The 24,720-nt window shown below is 37.5% G+C and overlaps 1 protein-coding gene across 2 annotated transcripts in view; it reads right to left on the bottom strand.

Moving 5' to 3' along the window:
- The window catches only part of SEMA5A (semaphorin 5A), a 313,648-nt gene that overhangs the window by 199,659 nt on the left and 89,269 nt on the right, over nucleotides 1-24,720 (bottom strand). For both annotated transcript variants that reach the window (XM_066559905.1, XM_066559914.1), the window contains exon 4: nucleotides 15,100-15,298. In XM_066559905.1, coding sequence (XP_066416002.1) covers nucleotides 15,100-15,232 — 133 coding nt within the window. In that variant the 5' untranslated portion in view covers nucleotides 15,233-15,298. The remainder of the gene's footprint in view (nucleotides 1-15,099; nucleotides 15,299-24,720) is intronic.

Raw genomic sequence — 24,720 nt, 5'->3', positions numbered from 1 at the left:
AAAGCTCAGGACACACAAGTACTGCAGTGCCAGAAGGCTACAGGGAAGACTGAAATTCAAAGACTCAATTCTCTTCCACTTTTCCTGCTGTCTCAGCACGACACAATAAATCTTCAAGGTACAGCAAGCAGGTGATTGAGACCACTTCCAGGTTTGGAGCAAGGGGCCAGGCAGGGCAAGGCAAGCCCAGGCTAGAGAAAAAGAATGAGGACTTGCTAAGAAATCTCTCTGAAAACTGAATCCCCTTCAAAATATAAATTATTTTATCCTGTCTTTGTTGCATTCAGCAGTGCTCTTGCTTGAGGGAATAAGGTCAGGAAGAGCAAATGGCTGCTAGAGCTCTTCTTTTTCAGAAAACACTCTGAAACTGTATCTCATGTGTCTCACAGTGGCAGCATGTGTCACACAGAAATAAGTATTTATGAGATAAAGCTACAACTTCATGACACTTTTGTAAGGGAAAATGAACAAAAACAGTGCCAACAAAAATTTTAAAAAAGGCAATCCAACCCCATGTACACTGCAAAAATAAAAGCTTATGCAACCAATTAAGAGAATAATTATGTTTCTTTTCACCAAAACAGTGAAATCTAGCTGAAAATCCATAGGTGAAACAAGACTTTTTAGTTTTGCTTTGAATTATCTCCTTAGAGTCAAAAAATCATAATTAGCTACTAAAGGCCTATAAATTATTTTTCTTCCAATTAAAATCATAATGGTAAACTAGTAAGAAGTAATAATTTAAATTTATTAATGGTTTTCATGCAGATGAAACATGACAAGCTTTACACAATAACACAGCAGTACATTTTGTGTACTACAACAGTAGCACAAATAAATGTGTAAGGCAATTAAGCTGCCCTGCCAACACATGACCTAATAGCATTGCTTGCTGATCACAGGTGACAAACAGCAACATCCCTACGCTTTCCCATCCTAACCCTCCCCTTCCTGACATTCCCCTCCCTCTCCTCTGCCCTACCTTAATGTGAATTACAGTAAAACACCAAGCCCTTTATTGACTTCTCTCTTACTCCTGATACTGAGAAGACTTATTTAAACACACCTTCAGCCTGGATTTCTTTTTCCTTTAAAACTAAGAAGGCATGCTAGCCAATCTGCAGGCATCAGTCTGGGACTCAAAGCTGTCCAGGGAAAACTACTATGGTACACATACAGCCATGACAGCAGGTGATTGCCAACATCCTTTTGGTACATTCAAGACAGACTTACCCTTAGCAAAAACAACCAAAAAAATTTTTCATTGCTGTTATAGGACTGAAATCTGCAGGCCTTATAACTCAAAAATATTCCCAAGAAAAATACTTTCTCATGGAACTAAAAGATGGATGTTGAAAAAAAAATCTTTCTGAGAAGGTTACAGCTCTCTTTCACATGCTGGGAATCGGATGTTACGAGTTTTCCTGGGGGCTTCGGGGTTTGGGAGGGAGGGTTAATAGCTTCAATTTAATATAAAACAAAGTTTGTCGTGGTCCATAAATCGACAGCAAAGCAAACACACCGGATTCCACCCTCAGAGGAAAGGTCAAGGAATTCTCTTTAAGAGGTTTAAAGACAAAGTAGGTTAACAATCAAAGGTGGGCAGAAGGACATTAGATACTCATATTATAAAAAATGAAAGACCAGAAATTTGTCTCTGTTTTACTTTAAATTTTGTATCTGCCCAACAGGCCATGACTTGTTTGGTTCACATTGTTCCAAGGACCTCCCAAGGGCTGAGCTCTACAGTTCTTTGCAAATGAAATTGTAAAGTTCCCTCTAACCTAAGTTTCATTCTTCAGTACTTCAAAGTAGAGCTACAGTAAACAGTAGAATAAATTGAGAAATTACTTACAAGGAATGGAGTGGTATGTTTAGAACCAAATTCAGAAGTGATCTATAATAATAATAATAATACAACTTTGCAAATAACAAAGTCCAAAGACATAAGGACCTCCTGATTTCATTTAAAAATTAACATAGATATTAAAAAGTTTCAGCAGTGTTTGTAGTGTATGTATGTGACACCTCGTGTCATGGTGTCCTTTTTGAAAATAGTGAGCACAACTTCAACATATGCACAGCAGCACCTTCTTGAAGAAACTCTGTTAGCAAAATAACAACAATAGCAATAATAATACCACAATAATAATACCACCACAATAACAACACAAAATAACACCGTAATTGAAAACTAGCAGATTTGCAATATTAACAGAAGTCTCTGGGTGGCATCAGTACAACAAACTCACTAATCTTATCAGAAGAAAATTAAAAAGTATTTCTGCATGCTAAAGCTAGTTTAGAATTAAATGTATCTAATCTAATGATGATACAATAACTCCATCTTCCTGAAGCTGTGTAATAATTTTAGCCTTAGATCTCCTCCTGTGATACTCAAGTTACACCACTCTCCTCTTCAAAGGCAGCGAGACATGTCAGAAGTCTCCCCAGGGATGTGCCACACTGACTCCATTGCATCACCCCCGCTGCCCTGGTGACAGTCCCATTAACCCCAGGGGAATCTATTAAGCAAGGTGTCAGGGCTGGCAAGAGGAAATCCACCTGTTCATTCATTCAGCATGTCCTGCCTAGGGCTTTCTTTACAACATTGGTGCTAGAAGGACACAGCTACGAGCACTTGTAAACGCTCTGCTGTGGCGCTTCAGGACTGCACAGTCTCTATGGTAAAACTAGAACTGAGAAAAACAAGATTTTCTTCAGTAATTTCTGTGTACCACTGGTATCAATTCAGTGTGACTGTTAAGTTCTCATCTTAAAATAATGTTATATTATAAATATATCTGTGAATAATAAATTCAACCAGAACTACTTCAGGTTAACAAGCATTGCTCTGTGTTGGGAAAACAGGCAAGAAAGAGGGCATAGACAGAGACTGTTGCAGAATATTTTACAATTCACTTTTGCCTATACTTTTTTCTTATGCTTCCAATGGCCAGTTTTCCTACCTCTTTCATACTGTATTCTCTCCTCATAGAGATGTATTAAACACACCCTTGCTGGTAAGTCATTGACTCACTGCAGATGAAAGGAAAAAAGATGCCACCACTCAAGTGAAGAAAGGAAATACATGCCAACACTATTCTACAGGTTCCAACTAAAAAGAGGACTCCACCAAGAAAGTTCAGCAAAAGAACAGCTGTATTACTTCTGAAATCAATCACAATTCACACTCCCACTTACCAGAAGGGAGCTGAGGCCTAGTTTGTCAAAAATATAAGTCCTTTTTTAGAATTTGCACAAGGCATGTGTTTCTTAGCATTTGCATGCAATGACTCCAATTTTTTAAATAAATTCGATCAATAAGTCTAAAAAAGAAAGTAAATACTGGGTAGAAAGCAGTTATAGTTACAAACACGTAACTGACAATATCATATACAGGTTATTTTTTTCCCCTCAGGTGACCTTCTGAAAACACAGCTGCAAACAAACTTCAGATTAGGCATCAGGGCTTGTCTGATTGTCATTGCAATGCAAAGAAACCCATTGCTGCACCTGAACAAACTACTTTGTGCACTCCTCAGGCTGCAGTACCATGAAGTTCCACCACAACTGTGGTCATTCTATTTTTGGTACAAAGTGTTTAAACCCATACAAATGGAACTTATTCTTTATATACTTGAGAAGTCATGCTTTATTTTTACTTTGAAGCAAATTCCTATTCTAACCTTAGCTTAGCTCTGTTGCAAAACAGTCCAGAGCAGACTTTTCCCAATTAGTTTATTTCTGTTGGATGCATTATCCATTAAATCATTAAAAGTGCCATTTCTTTTGAGAAAGAAAATAAAAAATATGATAAAAGAATCATAAAATAAAAAACCTCATCAAACAACTATAATTAACACAGCAAATATTTTTTGATTTCTCTTACAGAAAAGATTCATTCTATGTGTTACAGTACTCCAGCAAAAACAATATGCTCAACTATATTACAAAATCTAAGCACAAACATCTGCCCTGCTCTTCTTCCATAAGGCCCATGGTGGAAGCCAAGCACTTGGAAGACAGCAGCTCACTGCAAAGCAGGAAGGCCTGCCCATTACAGGCTGCTTTTCCTTTCATTCCAGACATGCTTTCTACATGCAGTGTTATGTTGGTAGACCTGCTTCCAGGACCATACACCTCTTCAGCTTTATGACCCTGACAGCTTATTGCAGAATTGTATCCCCAAGGTGACTGCCTTGCCCTTCCTGTGGGGCCTTATTCCACAGGTCTGGAGAAAATCCCACAGGGAGATTCTGTAGAGTGCCCCTTCCCTAGGCTGTACATCCAGAGGTGCTGTGGGATGTAAAGCAAATACAATTACAGCCCTGGGTCAGCAGTCTGGGTATCCATTAATCCTTCCTACATCCTCCTATTGCTGTCCTCCTTTAGCATGCATTGCAGGAGCAGACAAAATAATTATTAATGCATCTTACAACAGTAGAGCTCAAAGGTAGGACCAGCATTCATTTTTGGTTCCAGAGCTGAAGTTAAGTAGAAGGAGAAAGAAAATGCCCAACTAACACAACATTAAGTACTAGGCACTTAGGTACACCACCAGGATGAATTAGAAGATACCAGGAAATTGCTTTTTCTGTAATTTTTCATACACAAAAAGGAAAAACGACTGCATTGACAACCTTAGTCAATTAAATAAACAAGGAGTAAGCAACTCCCTAACATTTAAACCTCACAGAAAGAGACAAATGTTTTCTGGAAAAAAAATACAAATTGAAAAGACAATCCCAGCTCAATGCTCCAGCAAAATTCCTGGTCCACCTGTTACTAGAATGTAGTTGGCATGTCCACTTTTTCATAGATAAAGTACAAATATTTAAATGTCAAGCCTAAGGAGGGCCACAGATGTAAATAAATCTAATAGTCTGTGCTACCAGAAGGCTCTAACAATCTAATGGAGTACACCAGAAGCAGGCTGGACTCAACACATGAGGAGAAGAGCAGTAGTTCATCAACAAAAAGACAACATCGTCCAACACCATTTGATGCTTTTCTGTAAAATGAAAGGATTAGGACAGATGGATCTGTTACAGTACTCAGTATTGCATTTTAATGAAAAAGACATTTAATTTGCTATACAGAACTTATTTATACCAGGGCTGTGTACAGAATTAAAAGTATGTGGATCCACATCATAACTGAGACATGAAAGAATATATGTTTATATGTTTAGTCAAGCCCTTATTTTTAATAGAATTGAAAATTCAAAATATTTCCTATAGAAATGATTGATATGTTTTAATCTGAATAATATATTGAAAAATATAGGCATTCTGGTAATTAGTGATTAGACAGTAGGAACTCTACAGTTTCCAAAAAAAGGTGCCCAGGAAGATATAAGAAAACAGAACATTACTACTTCCCTCCAAGAAAAAAAAAAATGTCTAGGCAGGGTTATTTAATGCAATCCAGTCCTCTATAAAGGAAAAGATGAAGTTACAAAGTTGTCCAAAATGATTAAATCAGCAACCACAAACTAAAAGATTCCTCTTTTAAGTCTAACCACACTACATTTGGTTCTCCTTTGGAAACATGAAAACATGTCAGATCTCCATCTGCAGTTCAGAGCTCATCTTTGCTTATAGGGAGGGGGGAAGAAAACATGAAATAAAAAGAGAACCAACCAAAAGACAAAGCAATCTCAAAACTACAGACCCCTTTCAAGTTGCAGTATTCTGGAGGTCTCTAGATCCCATAAACAAACCAGCTGCCTTCCTTCCACTAAGCAATAAAACTTAATACAGTCCTGAAGCTTACTTTACCATACAAAGAGAACTGCAGAAGCCAAGAAATAAATATCTATATCTAGCCTTATCTAGAAGCTCTGCTAGCTTCTCGTGCTCCTCTCCATTTTAAATCATTTGTAATAAAATAAATCCCAAGACCATAAACCTCTTGATATTCTCCAGAAAGTTCACCACCTGTTTACAGCGCATTCATTTTATGAACAGCTATTACAGCTTCAGAACAATTTTGGAGGTAATGAGGCAGGGGTGTAAGTAATTTATTATTAATAGGAAAAAGAGAAAATGAACGTACTTGCTACAGTATATGTTTCTTGACTTTGAATGCGTGAAAACTTGAACTTCTTTCTCAAACCTATGGTAAACTTGCTTCTTTTTACCCAGCTACTCGCATCTTTCATTGATTCTCTCAGAAGGCACAAAGTGGCTGCCCTGGCCACCTGTCTACTGCTCTCCAGGCAGGGCACACACAGTCACAGCAGTTGCCCTTCCCCAGCTCCCTCACCTGCTTGAACAATGCACTCTAACCTTCAAGATCTAAAATCTAGCCTGCATTCCTGTTTTCTCTGCCCTGCCAGAGCTCCCCAGCTAGAAGTACATATTGCTGCATTCTTATGTATGTGCCTATGTCTATTACTGGGATAATTAAAGGGAATTTGGTTTCTGACTGTCTGCACCCTCAGGGAAGAGACGGGAACATCTGCTGCAATGCCTACTTATTTCTTATTTTTCTGAACAAGGGTTTGGAATTGTTTATGCTTCATTGTTCAAACGCACATATTGCATACAAATACAAGAAAGTGTAAGGCAAAAAAGACTGAACCCCCACCTAGATGAAAGTGGTTTCAGTGCTTTCAGCACAGTCAAAAACCACTAACTTCACACCTCATCCAGCACAGAGCCCTAATACTCTTCCTAGGGAGAGCAGCTACTCCTTACATTTACCACCTCTGGTCCCTGTGCTGCTGCTGCCAATCTTCCTGAATGTGATGGAGAGACAGACTGACCAAAAACATTTCCATCCTCAGTCATGCACTCTCTTCAGAGGGATTTAGTCTTTTGCATTTTAACACTTACATGCTGGCTTTGGCAGCCAGCCAAAGAATTCATTTTGAAGGAAACCATGTTGTATAGTTATGGGAAATCATTATTTAGTCTCAAGACGGAGTTTTCTAAAGAAATCTGCTCAATTTTAATACATGTATTGTTAGGAGCAGAAACAGAATACAGACTGCCCACAGACAGTTATGCACTTTTACTTTTGTTGGAAATATCTATGCTTCAATTTTTGCTTTTTTGCTAGAACTGACCATTCTGCAATGATGCATTCTTACTTATGTTGTTATATGAACATAATAAACCTTTTTATTTACATTGTTTCAGCAAAATAAAATTTCTTGATCTATCAATTCTGCCCAAGACTGTAGCTCACAAAATAAAGGTCAGATGATATTTCATGAGGAAATACAAAACCCAACAAAATAAGATATATTGTAAAGACAAAGGGTATAGAGAACAAAGCCTGACACTGATCTTTTTAAGAGTTTGGAGCCAGGACTTCAAAGAGGAATATATTCCCCACCTCCTCCACTCCCCCCACTACAAAAATAAAAGGATGCCCCAAAGCCAAAAAAAGAAAGCAGTATGCAAGAAAAAAAAAAGAAAAAGAACCAAAACACTACAATCAAACCTTCTCTTTGTAGAACTTACTTTTGTTCTAAAAGACACTGCTAAACTCCAGGGGTTCGTCACTATTAACAACTACTTTAGTAGATTTATTGTAGAGCTGGTTGTAAAACAGTCAGGTCCTAATTCTCAGAAACGGTAGAAAATAGCTATAAATCCATCAAAACAAAATCTGAAGTGAGTACTGGAAATGGAAAGACAAGCTTAGGACAAGCCAAAGTTTGGTCCCACCTGAAAACGACAAATTGTCATGTAACAAGTATATACCACATTCAGCCACACAAAATCAGCTGCTACCCAGTGTCCTGAAGTCTTGTCAACAGCAGACAAGCACTGCCACAGAAGGAAGACAGGGAAGAGAAAGCATGCGAAAAAAAAAACAAACAACACTTTGAAGAAGCACTGATTGTGGTTCTCTATTTCCCCCCAAGCTATCTAACAAACAAAATGTATCTTGGTAAGGTTAGTGGTAAGGCTCTGGTTATTTAAAAAATTAGGAAGAAAACCAAAAATTTAGGTAATGTTTTTCCTCCCAACCTCTTAAAATTCTTGAAACTTTAGAGCTTGACGCAAGGCCAAAGGATGGGCCAGGGTTTCCCCAGTCTTTCAGCCAAAGTGATAGGCAGCAGAAGGTGACATTCAGTGATAGGCAGTAAGGGCAGCAGGTGCCATCAATTGACAGCAATACAGGCCCCATAAACACTGCACAGGATCTGGAAGGGAAGAGCACTGGGATGAGTCTTTCCAGTAACTATGTCATTACTAAGTATGAAAACAAAGTTGCCCAGGATCAGATGTCCAGTAACTGCCATTGTTGACATCTATTCTGACCTAGCAGTCTAAGTTACTCAGAATTATAGAATGGTTTGGGTTGGAAAATATCACTAAGATCATGGAGTCCAACTGTTAACCCAGCACTGCCAAGTTCACCACTAAACCAATTCCCCAGGCGCCACATCTCCACTGAATACATCCAGATATGGTGACTCCACCACCTCCCTGGGCAGCCTGGCTCAATGCACAACAATGCTTTCAATGAAAAAGATTTTCTTAATATCCAGTATAAGTCTTCCCTGACACAACTTGAGGCCGCTTCCTCCTCTCCCACCACTTGTTACTTTGGAGAAGAGACCAGCCTATACCTTGCAACAGCCTCCTGTCAGGCAGTGTAGAGCACGATAAGGTCACCCCTAAGCCCCCTTTAATCCAGTCCTTTCTTATGCAAAAATTGAAATTCTACCTGGTGGGGAAAAAGATAAAGCAGAAAAAAAACCAGAGCAATATTGCGCTCCCTCTTGCTCTAAGCATACATACAAAAAAATTGACAGAACTTCATCTGCATATGAGCTCTATTTCTTGATTGCTGATCTGTTTATTTAACATATCCCAGTTTGGATGATTTACAACATTTTAGCCAAAATACATCTCTTTTGAAGAAGAAGAAAAAAAAGAAAAAGAACAAAAAATCCAGATTTTAAGTCCATCTGCCCACTTTGTACAGAAAGTCGAATGCGGCAGGAGCCTCTCACTCATTTTGCTCTTGGTTAACAACCAGAGAACTGCACATGCCCTAAAGAGCCACATTAGGGCAATAATGAACAAATCAGCCATGGAAAGGCTCATAGGACATGTCTGCACAGCTCACTAGTCGTTGGAGCCATTGATAATTTTATATTATCAAAATTTATGAAAATTATTAGCATTCCATGAAGGTCCAGCACCTGACTGGGATGCCAAAATAATTTTGAATTGATGCTTGCTTTAAAAAATGATCATTTTCAGAGGGGAAAAAAAAGTAGCTGTATGCAAGTCCTTTGCTTAGAGAATTCATCCCCTGACATTCTTTCATTTTTATGTGAATGGGCATCAATGACACTGGGTGATTCAGGGAAACATAGGAGGATAGTAACCTTCAGTCTCCAGAGATATTTTTTAATTAACAGTAAAGAGTTGAAGGTTGCTGTTCCCTACCAGAAGCTTAATCACCTGTACAAAAGTAAAAGCAAACCTGATTCAATACAAAAAGTAGAGAACTGGTAAAGGAATTATTTTCCTCTTTAAGAGGGGCTGGTTCTTGGCAATGTAGTGCAAACAATCTTGTAGTCCTATCATCTAGACAAACCGAAGTTGCAACATCTAGCAATCAATGCTTCTTCACCGATGAATCATCTTCATTTAAAGAAAAAACCCAAAAGACAATACAGAATGGAGAGCAATACACCTTAATCCCATTGCAGATTCTGGCAGATCATCTTTGAAATGTATTTATGAAAAACTGGGAAAAAAAAGAAAAAACTAAGCAGCTTAGTAGACTACTATTAGTTTAAAAGAAAACTTCCAACAAGATTAGGAGAAAGAGAAGAGTACAAACAAAACCAAGTTCATATGCCATTTATCCTCCTTCATTCAGCCCACATATTATTTCCTCTTGGCACATGTTAAGTGCATGCACTCCATACACAAACCACGGATAAAATGAGCAGAGCAATGTACTGAGTCTATATTACTTAGCCAAACATCAACTAAGGGAATTCTGTGGTGGTCAGACAATAAGGTTAAGAAAATATATTTCTTAGGATTCTTTAACAAGGAATCAAAAATAACTATGCTATTTTTCTTTTCTGGTTAACCTCAAGTTGAAATGAAGGGTTTAAGTTCATTTCTTCTATGGATTGAGACATACTATTTTTGAGCATGTTTATTCAACAGATAACTTGGTTACAGCACAGTATGTATTTAAATTATCCCTAAATATAGCTTCTAAAATTATGTAAATTGATGCTTTTTTGTTGAGACAGCACAACTTCAAATTCTGATTATTTTATGAGAGTCTAAAAGAATGAGACTTGCCCCAGAGCATATGATCTCTGTTGTTCTTCCAGTATCAATTAAGTCAAGTTCACAACTGCATTTCATTTCAAATTCAACTTTATGCAGGTAAACTACCGGACAATCAATACCTAAAATTTCACACCTGAAACTGTATTTTGGACAATTTTTTTTTTCCAGTTCACTCACACACTGCTAAGCAGTTGTGATGGCCCCTTCAGTTCTACCTCATGGATAGGGTCTGTCTACAGAACAAGTCTTCTGTAGGGTCTGTCTACAGAACAAGCTGAGTTTGGAAAGGTCTGGTGTTTCAAAGTTCAGCAAAAGTGTGTGTCTGAGGAAACAAGCGGCCACTGTAACTACTTCTATCCTTTTTGTTGATTGCTTTCATTTTTGGTTTGGTTTTGTTGAGTTTTTATATGATTTAATAAAAGGTCAGGTCCACAGAGAGCTACCACAAAGGTTCTGTAGAGCAGGTGGACCATGAAATGCTGGAAATATTTAGACAAACATAACACCACTAAACTGTTTTGCTTTGGGTTTTTTGCTTAAGAATAGTTCAACCTTTATAAAGCATCGTTGTTTCCCATAGAGCAAATGTGGTTTTTACAGCCTTTTCTAACTGTTCAAGTTAAATACCATACTATAATTCCTTCACTATAATAGGAGAATGGTTATTTTCCAAGTAGACTACCATCAGTAAAAACCCTAATACACTTACAGAGCTAACATTTCATATCTATATGCAAACAAAAAGTATATCCAAATAAAATAAAATTTAATACAAATAAAATTTTTAAGACCATCTTTAATGAGGAGCTTATTTAAGCCCTTTTTCTGCCCTAGTTCTTAAACTACCTCAAGCCTAATTTCCTTTTTTTTTTACATTGTAAGCATTTGGAAAGGTGTGCAAAGATCAAGGATTTCACAGTGAGTCTCTGTGTATCCATTCTGTGATCTGCACCCTCTTTCCTTTCACCCAGTTCTAAGTTACAGTTGATTTATAAGCCCTTGACTCCAACTATTGGAATTAGTATAGCTGATGAATTCCTAGCATATGAAGACAGATTTTTTTTTACTTTTTTTTTTTTTACTTTTTCTTTAAGCCTGCATTTCAACAGATTAGCACATTTTTTCCACTTCTAGATGCAGACTCCTCCTTAGAGAGAGAGAGAGAGAAAGGAACTTCAAAGAGGGACCACGCACCATCAGTCAGTTTCACCACATGAAACACTGAACTGCTCACTCCTGGGCTGATCCTGTCAATCCAATACTTTGAGGTCTATTTTATATAAATCTGTTTTCTGTGATAATTCCTAACAACTTTAAATAATGAGAAAAGGAAATTTTCAGCTTCCAAGGAAGACACAAAGCACCTTATTCTAGTTTAAGGAAGCTCTATGATAAGAAATTTTAGAGCTGCCAACATTTTCTGATTTATAGCAGCCTTTTTTATAGATTCTGGGAGAGCAAAAAAGTGCATTTTGCAGTCCTAATATTAATTATGCAGATAAACAACATGGTTGTTACAACATGGTTATTAATACTGTGTATGAGGGACATAAAATGAAATCTTTGAGATCATGTCAAAAATCCTTTCAAAGAGTGTGCATCGCCTGCTACTGCATCTTCTTTTTCCTCTTCCACCAGCTAACAAAGTACTTGAGCAAAAGTTCTCAACTGGTTCTCAACTGGGTGAAATTCTTGCCATTTCCTATCAGAAGATATATCACAGTCTTCAACTAAAACTACTAAGCTGGAAAAATCAGTGCTAGAAATAGTATATGCATCTCTACACAAGGTAGCCTGACAGAATCATCACCTAAGTGAGCAATTTTTGATGAGCAGTGGGAAAGAAAGCAAGCTCTTTCAGAAGATATACTCCCATTTCATATTTCACTGTGACAACTCCTGGGGATTATTTTGTCTTTTTATTAGGTTTTTTTTTTTTTGCAGCTGTTCACCCATACACTACACCAGACTCTCACTCCATTAGTTTTATTTAATAGTTTATACTTCATCTACCTTAACTCTCAAAGGAAGACAAATCAAATAAGTACATTGCTACTTTGGCATACCAGAAACTACAAAAAAAGAGGGCTTTGATCAGTTATAAGTAAAATAAAAGAGTTGATATCTCTGTAAAGTTAGTACTGAGTTTACAAGCTCTAAAGCACCTACCACTCAGTCTTGGTTGATATTCAGCATGCCACACAGCATTACAGTACTACAGCCATACAGTATTTCGCTCTGGTGGATCTAACACTGCTACAAGATGACTTTACAGACCAGGGCATTAATGCAGCACTCAAAGGGATTTTAACTGTAATAAATTGATTTCTCAACTCGATGTTGATCTAGCAGTACTAATGACATCAATAGAGAGAGAGCATCTTCCTATAGGCATTCATAAAGTCAGCAAATGTCTCAGGAAGAATATGGCTATCAGTAAGGTTGGTTGAAACTTGCCAATTCATTCAGAGTGGCTTTTCACACACATCTCTCTCCTTATATTCTCATACCCCAATTAAGCCATTCCTAACACACAGATTCAAAGATAAACCTCTCAGGCACTTTATCCTGGGGTCTCAAAACATCTGTTTTCCATTAACTGGCCGTCCTGCAACTACAAATCAAATGCTCTGTGCCCACACCAACTAGGTTACCCAGCTATCACATGCTGTATACTGCACTGCAAATGTGTTTCTACGCATACCTTTCAAGAGTTATTAAGGACTCCCAGAAGACCATTGTGTGAAGTATGAACTACAGCTTGTTAGAATAGTTTTCAAGAGATGATGGTTCATAAAGGTATGTCATGGATACGTACTAATTAATACTATTTTTATCAAAAGGTCAAGAGGGACCTTGGCATTCAAAATCTTACTAGATCTCATATTAAAGATCTGATCATTAATGTTTCTATATAATTATGTTTCCCACATATATTTACAGTAAAAATAAATTGGGGTTTTTTTGGGTAAACTCAAACTGTGACAGTATCTTTGGCTATATCAAAAAATGCAACTGCAACAATATGGCCTCTATTCCCAAAAAGCCTTAGCATAATGACTTAGAACTGGAAGGACATCACTAGAAATTAAATATGACAGAGAACAAGAGAGGTCTAGAAGGCAGGATCGGGCAAAATTCAAGAAACCCTCCTAAATATTGGCTGAATTAGATTCATAAAATGACACATTTTTAATCAACTCCTAGAACATAGCACTGCTAATGAGTCTCAATTATTTTCTTTTACAGTTGCATATACAAAACCAAAAACCACTGTTACATGCAGTGATCTCTTGGTTTGTGAAATTAAGAAGCTAAGTACCAGAATTTTAACTGTTCTACTTTAATTACTTTAATTTAGAGTATTGTGTATGCGTGTTCTGATAAAAAATAGCATTTTAAACTGAATTATATCACAATATGAATGCTAAGGAAATCAGGTATTTCATCAGAATAACTCACACTATTTAGCCCATCAATAAGGGAGTGATAAAGGTCCCTCCTTCACAATACACTGGTGGTTTGCTGTTCTGAGATACAGAGTTCATTCTCCAGTGTATTGAAGAACAGGACAGCTGGTACCATTACTATTATTAAACCATTAAAGTGCCAGAACAAAATAGTTCCTGGAAAAAAACACAACATTATTTTCTCAAAGTTTATGAAAAGAATGGAAACAAATCTTTTTCCAATTAAAATTCAATAAATTCTAATTCATTGAAATAAAAAACTTACACATGTGCTTTCTTAGAGAAACAGGAGGAATGCGGTGTGTAATATAATACATCTTAATCCCTACATCCTCATAACTAGAAACTATTTGGAACTCCCTCTAAGTTGTGCCAGTAATGGAAAATTCTCAATTCAAATAAACAAAAAAAAAGGCAGATAAGTTATTAACTGCCTCAAGTTTTTACAGAAAACATCCTCCAAGTATTTTTTACTTTGTCCAACTGTTCCTCAGCGTTCCACCCCAACACTCAAGATGACAACCACATGTATGAAGAGTCTCTCCTGGTGAAAGAAGGAACTCATGTAGCTCCAATGCAAAAAGGGCTGTATCAGGCATAAGCAGGGACAAGGAGGAATTTAGAAAGACCATATGGGCATGCAAGGATTACATCAGGTTAAACTAAGTTCAGTGGGAGTTACCATTTGCATGGAATGTCAAGGAAAATAGGAACAGCTTCTACTGCTCCAATAGTAAAGGAAGTTTGAACAGGGATGAAAGGTTGAACAGGGAAAACATCTGACTTGGGCAGATCCGACCTAGTGGCAGCAGATATGGATGACGCTTAGGGACTCAATACCACCACTAAGGTATCAAAGAAGGCATTTGTTGTTTAGCTAGAACTATCATTTGGAGAGTAAATGTTTAATACCCCTTACCCCACCTGAGCCACCAACAAGTGGAATAACATGAGGGTTAATCCTGGGACCCATCCTGTTTAACGCCTTAATGAAGAAGGGGAGGCTATTGAACACAGTCCTTCATGAAATTAAGGGCACACATGTAGAATTGTGCACTTGGAAAGGAGTAACTCCATGCAACAGTACAGGCTGGGTTTAATCACAAAGGAAAATGGGTCACCCACCTTTAAGTGATATATTCAGCTACAAATGCTGAACAAAATTTGAAAGCTTAGTTGTATTTAATTTGCATAGAATAGAGCCTAGATTTTTATGTAACAGCACTGAATGCACCTTTTTTCCCATGTCATTCTACATTAAAAGCAGAGGTTTCTATGAAGTGATTACACAATACTTAGCCTACTTCTGGAAAAGATTTTAGGCATTTACATCTTACCTTTGTATGCAATAATTGGGTGCTCAGCTCTGTGGCAGTGGGTATCTTCTGTTGTTGTTGACTCCAGTATTCCTAACACCCCAAGTCCTGCCAAGAGCAGTGTGAGGAAGCAGCTTCCTTTCATGGTGGTCATGCTGTCCTCCACAGCAGTCACTTCTTTTAACTGTCTACTCTTCTTGCACTCATGTGGGAAAAGCACCTGGAGAATTCAAAGAAATTTATTTAAGAACAAGAGCAAACCATAGGAAAAAAATAGACAATTCTTGGAGTTTAAAACAAAACAACATTGCTTCCTTTTTGTGCAGCATCTGACTACTCAAAATTATGCTGTCAGCTGCTCCTCTAATCACTTCACAGACCTATCATCAGTTACCCAATTTAGGAAAATTGACCACCCAGCAGGATTAAAAAATCAATATTCATTACCCCCTCTCTTTTATTTTGTAACATGAGGGGAAAAAAATGTTCTCCAACATTTTTTATTTTATCCTCTTAAACAGAGCAAACATATTTAAATCTCTCTTCCCTGTTCACTTAAATCCACTGCTTCTTGCCTTGCTTTCCCCAGAGACAAAGGAGTGCTTTGAATTCTTGAAAGCACAAGGTAGAAGAGGAATTGCTCCCTCATGTGAATGACTACTTTGAGAGAACAACAGCCCTAGAGCATGTATTTTTTGCCTATCTGTAGAGTTTGTATGGAACAGCACAGAAAGGGGCAGGACAAGATTCACCTCAATGCTCTGACACACACTTTTGTTTTACAGCAGTGAGGGTCACTGCTTCTGACACTGGCTTAGTCCCCATTGATTTCCTGACTGATGACAAGGCTGTGAATTGCAGACTCAAATGATGAAGACCCCTTTCTAGGAAAATTTAGATATCAATGAACAATGCAATGGTTTTCATTCTGAATCAGAAAAAAAGTTGAAGTTCAACATCCAATAACCAGACCCTTATATAAGTAATAGAATATGTACAGTGCCATTATAATTTTAGAGCCAACCCAGTTCCTTTCATTTCCTCACTAAAAATGTGCCTACCAGTTACAACCTAATCATACAACCCAAAAGAAACCTTCACCACTAGCAGATTAAGTGAGTCACAGAGGCTTGCGTGCTGATGACATGCAGAAATGAGACATCACTGCCTTTCATGGGGGAAGACCAGAGATTTAAGACAGCTCCATAAAGGCAGAAATGTCACTCTGCTAATTAATGGAGACATTCAGGAAAAGAAAATCAGCAATTTTGAGTTCTAATATGCTTGATCTCACTGAATTGTACTGTGCTGTTTAATAAGGTGGAAACATTCTGTTTGCGTAAAATAAACATCCTAAATGCATAAAACAAAGGACTGTTAATGAAAAGACACTCCACAATAACAGCAGTGTGCTCTAAAAGCTACATTCAGAAAGCAGAATGGATAGTAAACTCTGGTCCCTTACATGACTAGCACCAGACTTCATAAGACTAACTGTTCTTCTCTTACCACTTTATCTTGCTGCCTTTAGTAGTCTTCCCGCCTAGACATGGACACTTCTAATCCTCATTCATTTAAACTAAAATAAATAGATCAAAGGCATAATACATCTGAGCAGTAAATTTAATAGTCAATTTTAGCTTCTTTGCTAAAATTTCTTAAGTTAATGCAAAAAAAGGAGAAGCTTTGAGGCAGTTAGATTCATATCCTTACCTTCCTCAGTAGTGTCTTATGATGTCATTTACCAATAAGAATCTGGCCCTACAAATTGCCTGTGGCTTACAACAGGCAGTATCTGGTCATAGAAATTCTGGATACTAATGTATGTAGTGCATAAAGCACTTGTTCCAATGTTTTATAGTTCATTTTCTGTAAGATTGATATTTATATGTATGATGCACTATTCTTAGACAAATTCAAGTAGTTTATGTGGGTTGTAGCGCTCCTATTCCTAATTCAAAGATCATACAAATGCACTACTAACAGCTACTTTAATTCAAATTTCTGTAAGATTATGTTTGTGCAAGCAAAATGAAGGTCTGATACCTTCATGAAGGTCTCAAAAAATGTTTTTCTTGCACACAGTACAACAGCAAATACCCCAAGACCTAGGAATACAGTAATTCCATGTTAAACAAAAAAAACAAAAACAAAAAAAAAAAACAAAAAAACCCCAAAAAAACAACAAAACTTTATTTCTCTTAATTTTGAAAGTCTCATAAATACTCATAAATGTGTGAATATAATAGAAAATAATTAAACAAGAATGAAATGAAACATTTGTACTGAAATCTCAGCCTTCTTTGTCTCTCTGGCTGTCAATGAAGCCCATGGTCTTTATGTAACCAGGGTTCCATATCCCAGCCAAGTTTCAAAATAAACCAGCTCTACTCAGCAAACACAGCAAAAAGATAATCCTGTTTCTCCAGGAAGAAAGAAAAGGACCCCCACCCTTCATCCAAATATTAAATACACAAATAGTTATGGATGGCTTGGTTTCCATTACAAAAAGGATACTTAATTTCATGGGACTAATAGTATTAGTAAGGACTAAGATATAAATTATGTAAATGTCTGATATCTTGTACCCTGCAGGCATCAAGAGGACTTCTCCCACCTGTCCCCTGTGAGCAAACCTCAGTAGCAGAAACAAAGATTTCTTCACAACACCACCTTTCCTTGGCCTCTAAATCCAAAAAGCATTCACTTTCATGACAGACTACTTACATGCCATAGGTGGTCTCTGACACAGTTGTTTGCATGTTATAGTCATGCTGTGGAAGAATTTTGGGGTCAAAGACTTTTTTCTTTACTAGCTGAACTCTTCCTCGCACTGCATGTATCTCACATGGCAAAAACTGAGACAGGAAACACTCTCTCATTTAGAATATCCAAAAACAAGGAGAAAGGAGGAGGAAAAAAGAATGGTGTGAATACACTTCTGACCATGCATCTCAGAAAAAAAAGAGTAACAGCCTTAACTACTCTCTACCTCAACCTCTAGCTGTTTATGTGTATTGCACTATTTTATTAATTTATATCTATGAATGATTTTGATGTATTTTTATTACATTATTGTAGCGAACTGTGAGGAGAAGCTTACTTGCAACAACTTGGAGGAGAATCTTCAGAGGCCCTAACTGACAGAAGAACAGTAAATCAAGGCAGTAGATAAAAACCTTATCACAACTTCTTTAAGTTTCTACCCATTTCACTACACCAGTTAATGCATGGAAGGAGAAAGGAGTCTGGAGACTGCACCTAATACACCGCTAGAGTAAAAAATAAAAAATGTTTTTTTTTAAAGATGCACAAACAAAACAAGGAAAACCAACAAACCAAAACTCTTCCCCCAAGAACCAAAAAACCCATACAACCTCAACCCTTGCAAAAAATACAATTAAACCCCCTACAAAGAAATATACACCTTTCAACATACACCCATAGCATGAAGCAATGAACAGACACCTTAGAAAAGACTTCAAAACTCTATCTTTTCTCACAGAATTTGTACAGGCTGGATTGCTCCCTTCTGTACATCCTTGAGCCAGGACCACTGCACCAGCTCCATCGCTGCCCAAGACAGCAGCTGTAAGAGTGAGCCTGTGGAAGCAGCTACACAGACCTGAGACACTGCAACAAGTCAGAAGACTTGAAGCAGACAAAGTAATCTTTGCTGAAATCACGCCCTCTCCTTACTGAAAGTGCAGCTTTCATGCCAAGAAGGGATAGGTAGCCTGAAGCAATATGGCAAGACAAGACAAAGCCAAGAGAACGCTGAACATGAAAAGAATCAGCCAGTTTCCTTGATTTCTGTATAATTTCCATATGTAAATCTCTCTCAACAATGACAATAATGGTCAGGTCAAAACTCCTCAAAACATATATCCAAATAGTGACAACGACCAGCTTTTTAACTATTGCCAAATATTTGCACATCGACCTGTCATTTGCATAACTTTGCTATCAGAGACCTTTATTCACACTTTCAATAAATTGCATGTTACAAGTTTGTAAAACAATCTGAAGACGCAAAATAAAAAAGAAAGCAGAAGAAGCAGCACTATAAGATGCAATTTATTTCAATATACTATTTTATTCCTGTATGTAAAGGGTCTTGTGCACTTATTCTATCCCTCATTCCCTGTCTTTTGATCCAGCTTGCCTAGAAGAAATATAAAGATGAATGAGGCCCATTAGGCAAAGGTATTATATTTTACAAATGTAGCTTTTGGTTTCTCCAACAACAGTAATTGATAAAGAAAAAACCGAGCTAATCAAGATTTTCTGTTTCAGCTGAACTAAAAAAAGAGAAAAAGTGTGCACAGCTAAGCATGCAAGGCAGGTAACTGCTACTGCTAGGTCCAAGCAGATTCATTTAAAGACTATTCCCTACAGGCACTGAAGTCATACATATAAAGTCAAATAATCAGGATGTCAATGTTTCTAGATCACTTAAAGTACACTGTGTTGAAAGTACAATTTACCTCTGAATTATAAACTACATTTTCCTTTGTTCAATCAAAATAAGCCACTGTATGCAAAAGCTGCCACACTAGCTGCAGCTGTTCCAAAGCAAGATGCTTTCAAATAACTATCTTTGCTGATTCTGTAAGTGATAGATTTAAGCTACACTTTTAGTAAAAAGATGAAGTGAGTCTATGTCAATATAAGTGTACAAACAGCAAGTTTTGGCATGGTTAAAAGATGCCAGTTTCAGAACAGGTACTGGGTATGGGCATTCACAAGCAGGTCTGGGGTTTCTTTGCATGCACACCAGTGTTTACTCTTGTAGATACTGCTCATGTAATTTGTTGCAGGAGACTCATTCCACTTTCCCTGGGCACTTTGATCCACATCTTTGCAAAACAGTAAAGATTTGGAAAAAGAATTCCTCATGTGAAGTAACTACTCCAGATGACCTTTTTGTGCTAGTACAAGCCTGGGGGAAAAGTATTTAACTAATGGAACAAATTGCACATTCTATTGGTTCATGACAACAGAATTATGAGTACAAAGAAAGATGTCGTCCCATTTGCTACTGCGCACACTTTAAAATAGTAGTAATTATTTCATCTTTGGTCATGACAATTTTATGAAAAATACCTAGTTTGTCTACTGTATGGCTAGTGGTACTTTTTTTACAATTTATTAAAAGAAGAGAACACTTGCTTGCTGCTGCAAGTGACAAGAAAACAGGAACTGTTGTTTCCTCTTCACCAAAAAAAAGGCCACACTGCTGTGTATCACTAGTAAGCATGTAGACAAATCAAGAAAGAGGGCATCATGAATACCCCTGCAATGTAGCTCAGTGCCTCTTTCTGTAATTCTTCTTGATTTTTTTAGAGCCAAACTCCTCAAACCAATGCAAAACATTTGAGAGGAAGATTGTTAGAGAAAAGAACACTGTCACCACACCTACCAAAAAATTTAGCTAAATGCTAAGGCAATGTGTATGCTTTCAATTCACCAGTAGTGACAAGCCCTAGAGCTCAGACGAAAAAAGGGATGGAGGCCAGGAGCAGGCATCAAGAGGGCTCTTTCAAAAAAACAAGAAACAAAAAAGCCAAAAAAATCCCCCAAGCAGTTGTTTTTACTGTAGCACATACTATTTCCTGTCAAATGCACGAAAACCCTGAACCTATACCTCTTTATAGTATAATTACTTAGAAATACATTCCTTACTCAGTATACCTTTAGAAAAACAATTTGCATATCAGTCAGATACACAATTAGATTAGAGCAATAGCTCAAAGATCACCTCACTAAACATTGAGATGAGACTGGAAGCTACAGATCTTCTTCAGTGAAATAAGCCAGCCATACACCATCAAGTGTTATCACTGGACCCAGCAATGGAGACTGTTTACTATGCAGCAGAGTAGCATATTCTAATTTGTATTTGCATAAAGTGAGAGTCAGCTTCAATTAAAAAAATGATTACTGAGTTCCTTCAACTTTTTTTTAATACTGTCATTCACTTCTGCAGTGGCATGAATTTTAAGTTCTGCAAGAGGCAGACAGCCATCAGCTGTCATGGACTAGCACAGTCAAAAATCAGTCCTTGAATTCATAGTGACATTCTGCCAAAAGACAGCTAATATCTGTAGCTAGGGGTGACAAGTCATAAAACAAGAATCTGTCATCAAAGCTATTTCCCCAGCACTTCTCCCAGAGCTGATATTTGTGATTTCAGCAAAGGAAGCACTGCTTCAAGAACACTGGCCTGAGTGAAGGTAGGAGTTTGTAACAACACCTTGGAACTCAATTATCACATTGTGGGCTTCTCTGCCTCATCAGTGGGGTGTAGAGCCCGTGGAGCTCAGCCCCCTGAGCAAGCGTACAGGCCAACCCAGCAAGACCATGCAGGCAAGAACCACAGGCTATTTAGGGTAGGAATAAAGTCAAATCAGCACAGACTAAGCCCAAGTTCCAACAAAATCTCAGCACTTCTTTTGAAATCCCTTTTTTTTTCTTAGCTATCCAATTGCTCCTTAGCCTTTTTGATATCCTCCCAAGATACAGATTCCTACTTAAAGTTTCCTTCCACTCATATGTAGTGCCTTGTTCTAGTCATTGAGAGAGCCTTTCCCCATACCACGCCCGGAACATCCACTGAACTCTGATCCTTAGACTGCCCATCACAAACGAGGCAATAAAAGGAAGGATACTCCACCTCTGACAAACTACAAAGTCAGCAAAGTTTTCTTTTACAAAATAATGGAAAAAAATGAAATGGTAATGATTTTTGCAAATAAAAGTCTGAAAAGTGAAAGAAGAAACAGAAGAGGTTTAACAAGGGAAAGGCATGACGTGAAAGTGATCCAGGAAAGGCCAAAAGTGTCAGCTGGAGCAGGAAAAGGAAATGGAGAAGGAAAAACTGTAGCAAATAAGGGATCAATGCATAGATCCTTGCATTTCATCTTCTCTTTTCTCTCTACACAACACTTGCCTGCTCCTTTTCCAGTTGGTACTATTATTGACAAACCAAACACATTTTCTTAGGGCCCAACAGACTGTCAACACCATCATGACATGGAACACAAGCTGTTCTGTAGGAGAAATACAGTTTCAAGTGCTGAGAGTAACAGGAGTTCAGAACAGAGCCCGTACAACAGGGCCCCCGTTCATTTAAAAAAATTACAGAGTTTCAAAATGGGGTCAGGAAGACCTTCAGAAAATTGACCCATTGCTAGCTATAAAATATTTAGAAACTCCCATTTTGCAGTGTGAAATTCAGGAACTTCCTGAGCCTAAAACTGAAACAATGTTCTGGGAAAATCCCACTTGCTGCTTGCTATGGTCTTACCCTCTTTCCTGAGCCATGTGCTGTCTACTCCTAAGACCAGATGCTGGGCTGGATGCCCCTCTGACCAAGTACAGTCATGTTTCCATTTTCTGCTAAGGTCTGAGTCTCATACTGCAAGCTTTTCAGTCACAGAGAAAGTGAATTTTGAAATTTCACCAATGAGAATTAAGAATCTATGTGGGACCAGGGTCACAACTACAAGTAAAGCTGTGACTTAATTTACATTAACAATGTACTGAAACTTCATTATATATAAAATACTCTTAAATTACAAAAGCTTGTGTTTTGAAAGCTGTCCAAAAAACTAAAAAAACACTAAAAAAACCCATTTAGAAACATAGCTTGATTGAACTAAAAGCGCAAGTTCAGGACTGGGAGATGGTCAAATCTGGAAGATGTACAAAAGTAGTTTCAAGCAAAGGCAAAGTTAATCGAAGCAGGTAAAAAAAGAGGCAATAAGAAAGTAATGCAAGCTTAGCTGTTGCATTCTATATAAATTGGGAAAATGCCACAGAGAGACTGGAGTCACATGTGTTGAATAATTAAAAAAGAAGATCATCGCATCACAGATTATTGCTGTAGCCATCTGGACATACTATTTTATATTTGTAAACTGTACTAAAAACTGTGCCAAAATTTGCACATGGATGTAAAGAGAAACCAGAAAGGAGACCATGATACAGTAATTTCAAATAGCTGGGTTTTTTTTTTAAATTATATCCAACTTAAAACAATTCTCTGTCATTTAGTTTATCACTGCATAAAAGTACTCGACAGTACCTGGTATTTAGCTCTCATAGAAACTTTATATAATACATTTTAAATGTGAATCAGCAATCTAAAGGACAAAATTTTACTGTTAAAACAAAACTGTTAGTGGGTGTTCTGCACATTAATACTAGGCAAACTTCCAAAACAAAGATTATATTAAAGCAGTTACTACTATAAAGAACTACTGGAAAAGTTCCAAAGTGTCACAAAATGACTATTGTGACAGCCTACTTCAGTTAGATAATAAAGGCAACTTCATGTTCTTGCAGTAGGTTCAGTCCTGAAGGTCTTTGGTACAGTTTTAAAGGGCACTGGGTATTAAATAAACACTTCTCAGCAAATGCAGGGTGGTGCAGAACTAAGGCAACCAAAATACAATGGAGGAGACCACAACTTTTATGGCAAATCCACTCAGCCCCATGGCTTCACCTGCCAATGCATTTCAGACTCCCAACTCCTCTCAACTCCCAGCTAATTACCAGCTTTTGATTTGTTTCTTTCTATCAATAACCAATATATTCTGCTTTCACAGGTTTAGCAGACTGATATGAAAGACAAGGAGATGTAAGGCAGCTCAGAGCTCCCATCCCACATCTCTGCTACAGAGCACTCCTGTTCCCCACCTATTCATTTATGTGTGGCTTTTCTATCAAGGTAAGCATTCAAAACACACAGGTATCTCACCAGGCTTCTGGATTCTTTCACCAGTTCTTAGATAAGCAACAGAGGGATCCAATGGGATAGGTGGCCTAAACCATCCAATGGTTCAGTCTGCACAGATTATGCAAATTAGTACAAATAATATACAATTAGTATCAGATAATGACAGAATGGCTTTGGTTAAAAGTGACCTTAAAGATCACCTAGGTCCAACCCTGGTCAGGGCATCCCATAGGCAGAGACACCTCCCACCAGAGCAGATTGCATAAGGGACAAGTAGGCTGCTACTTCACTTTGTAGCCCTTTAACACTACCATGCAAAGATGATGATTTATTTAATTTATACATCAACAAGATTTTTACCACACACTACAGAGATTTGACACACACATGAAAGCACTGTTTAATGTTTCCTCTAATCCCATGATTAACTCCCATGACTATAAGCAAAGGGAGTTCCACCAATCCAAATGACACTCTTCTATATCAGACCTTGCATATAGATCTCTGATTCAGTTAGAACTGCAACAGAAAAATCAGACAGTTCCTCTCTGCATCAGTTCTGTCTTCTGAAGATGTTAATCAGAAACATAGGGAACCCTGACAAAGCTATCAGAATCCTGGAATAAGAAGCCAGAAGGAAAAAAATTTGTTTCTGTTAGATCTTTCTGAAAGTTCATCCACATTTTTAGTTACTCACTAAATCCTGTAGTAAGATACAGATATTTTAAAATTTCTGTGAAATATCAAGTTAATAAATCTTTTCTTGAAATAAACCATGTAAAATTAAAAACAACGGAAGGCACAAAGATTTTCAAAGACCATCCTATAGCTGAAATATCCAAACCATCAGAGTTTGCAAAAACAAAAGGTCAAATTCTTTATTACTACAATGCTTATAC

The sequence above is a fragment of the Molothrus aeneus genome, chromosome 1 (assembly GCF_037042795.1).
Source record: "Molothrus aeneus isolate 106 chromosome 1, BPBGC_Maene_1.0, whole genome shotgun sequence".
NCBI classification, from domain to species: domain Eukaryota; kingdom Metazoa; phylum Chordata; class Aves; order Passeriformes; family Icteridae; genus Molothrus; species Molothrus aeneus.
Note: the sequence above shows the minus strand (reverse complement) of the source record. Positions and strands in the feature narration are given on the sequence as shown.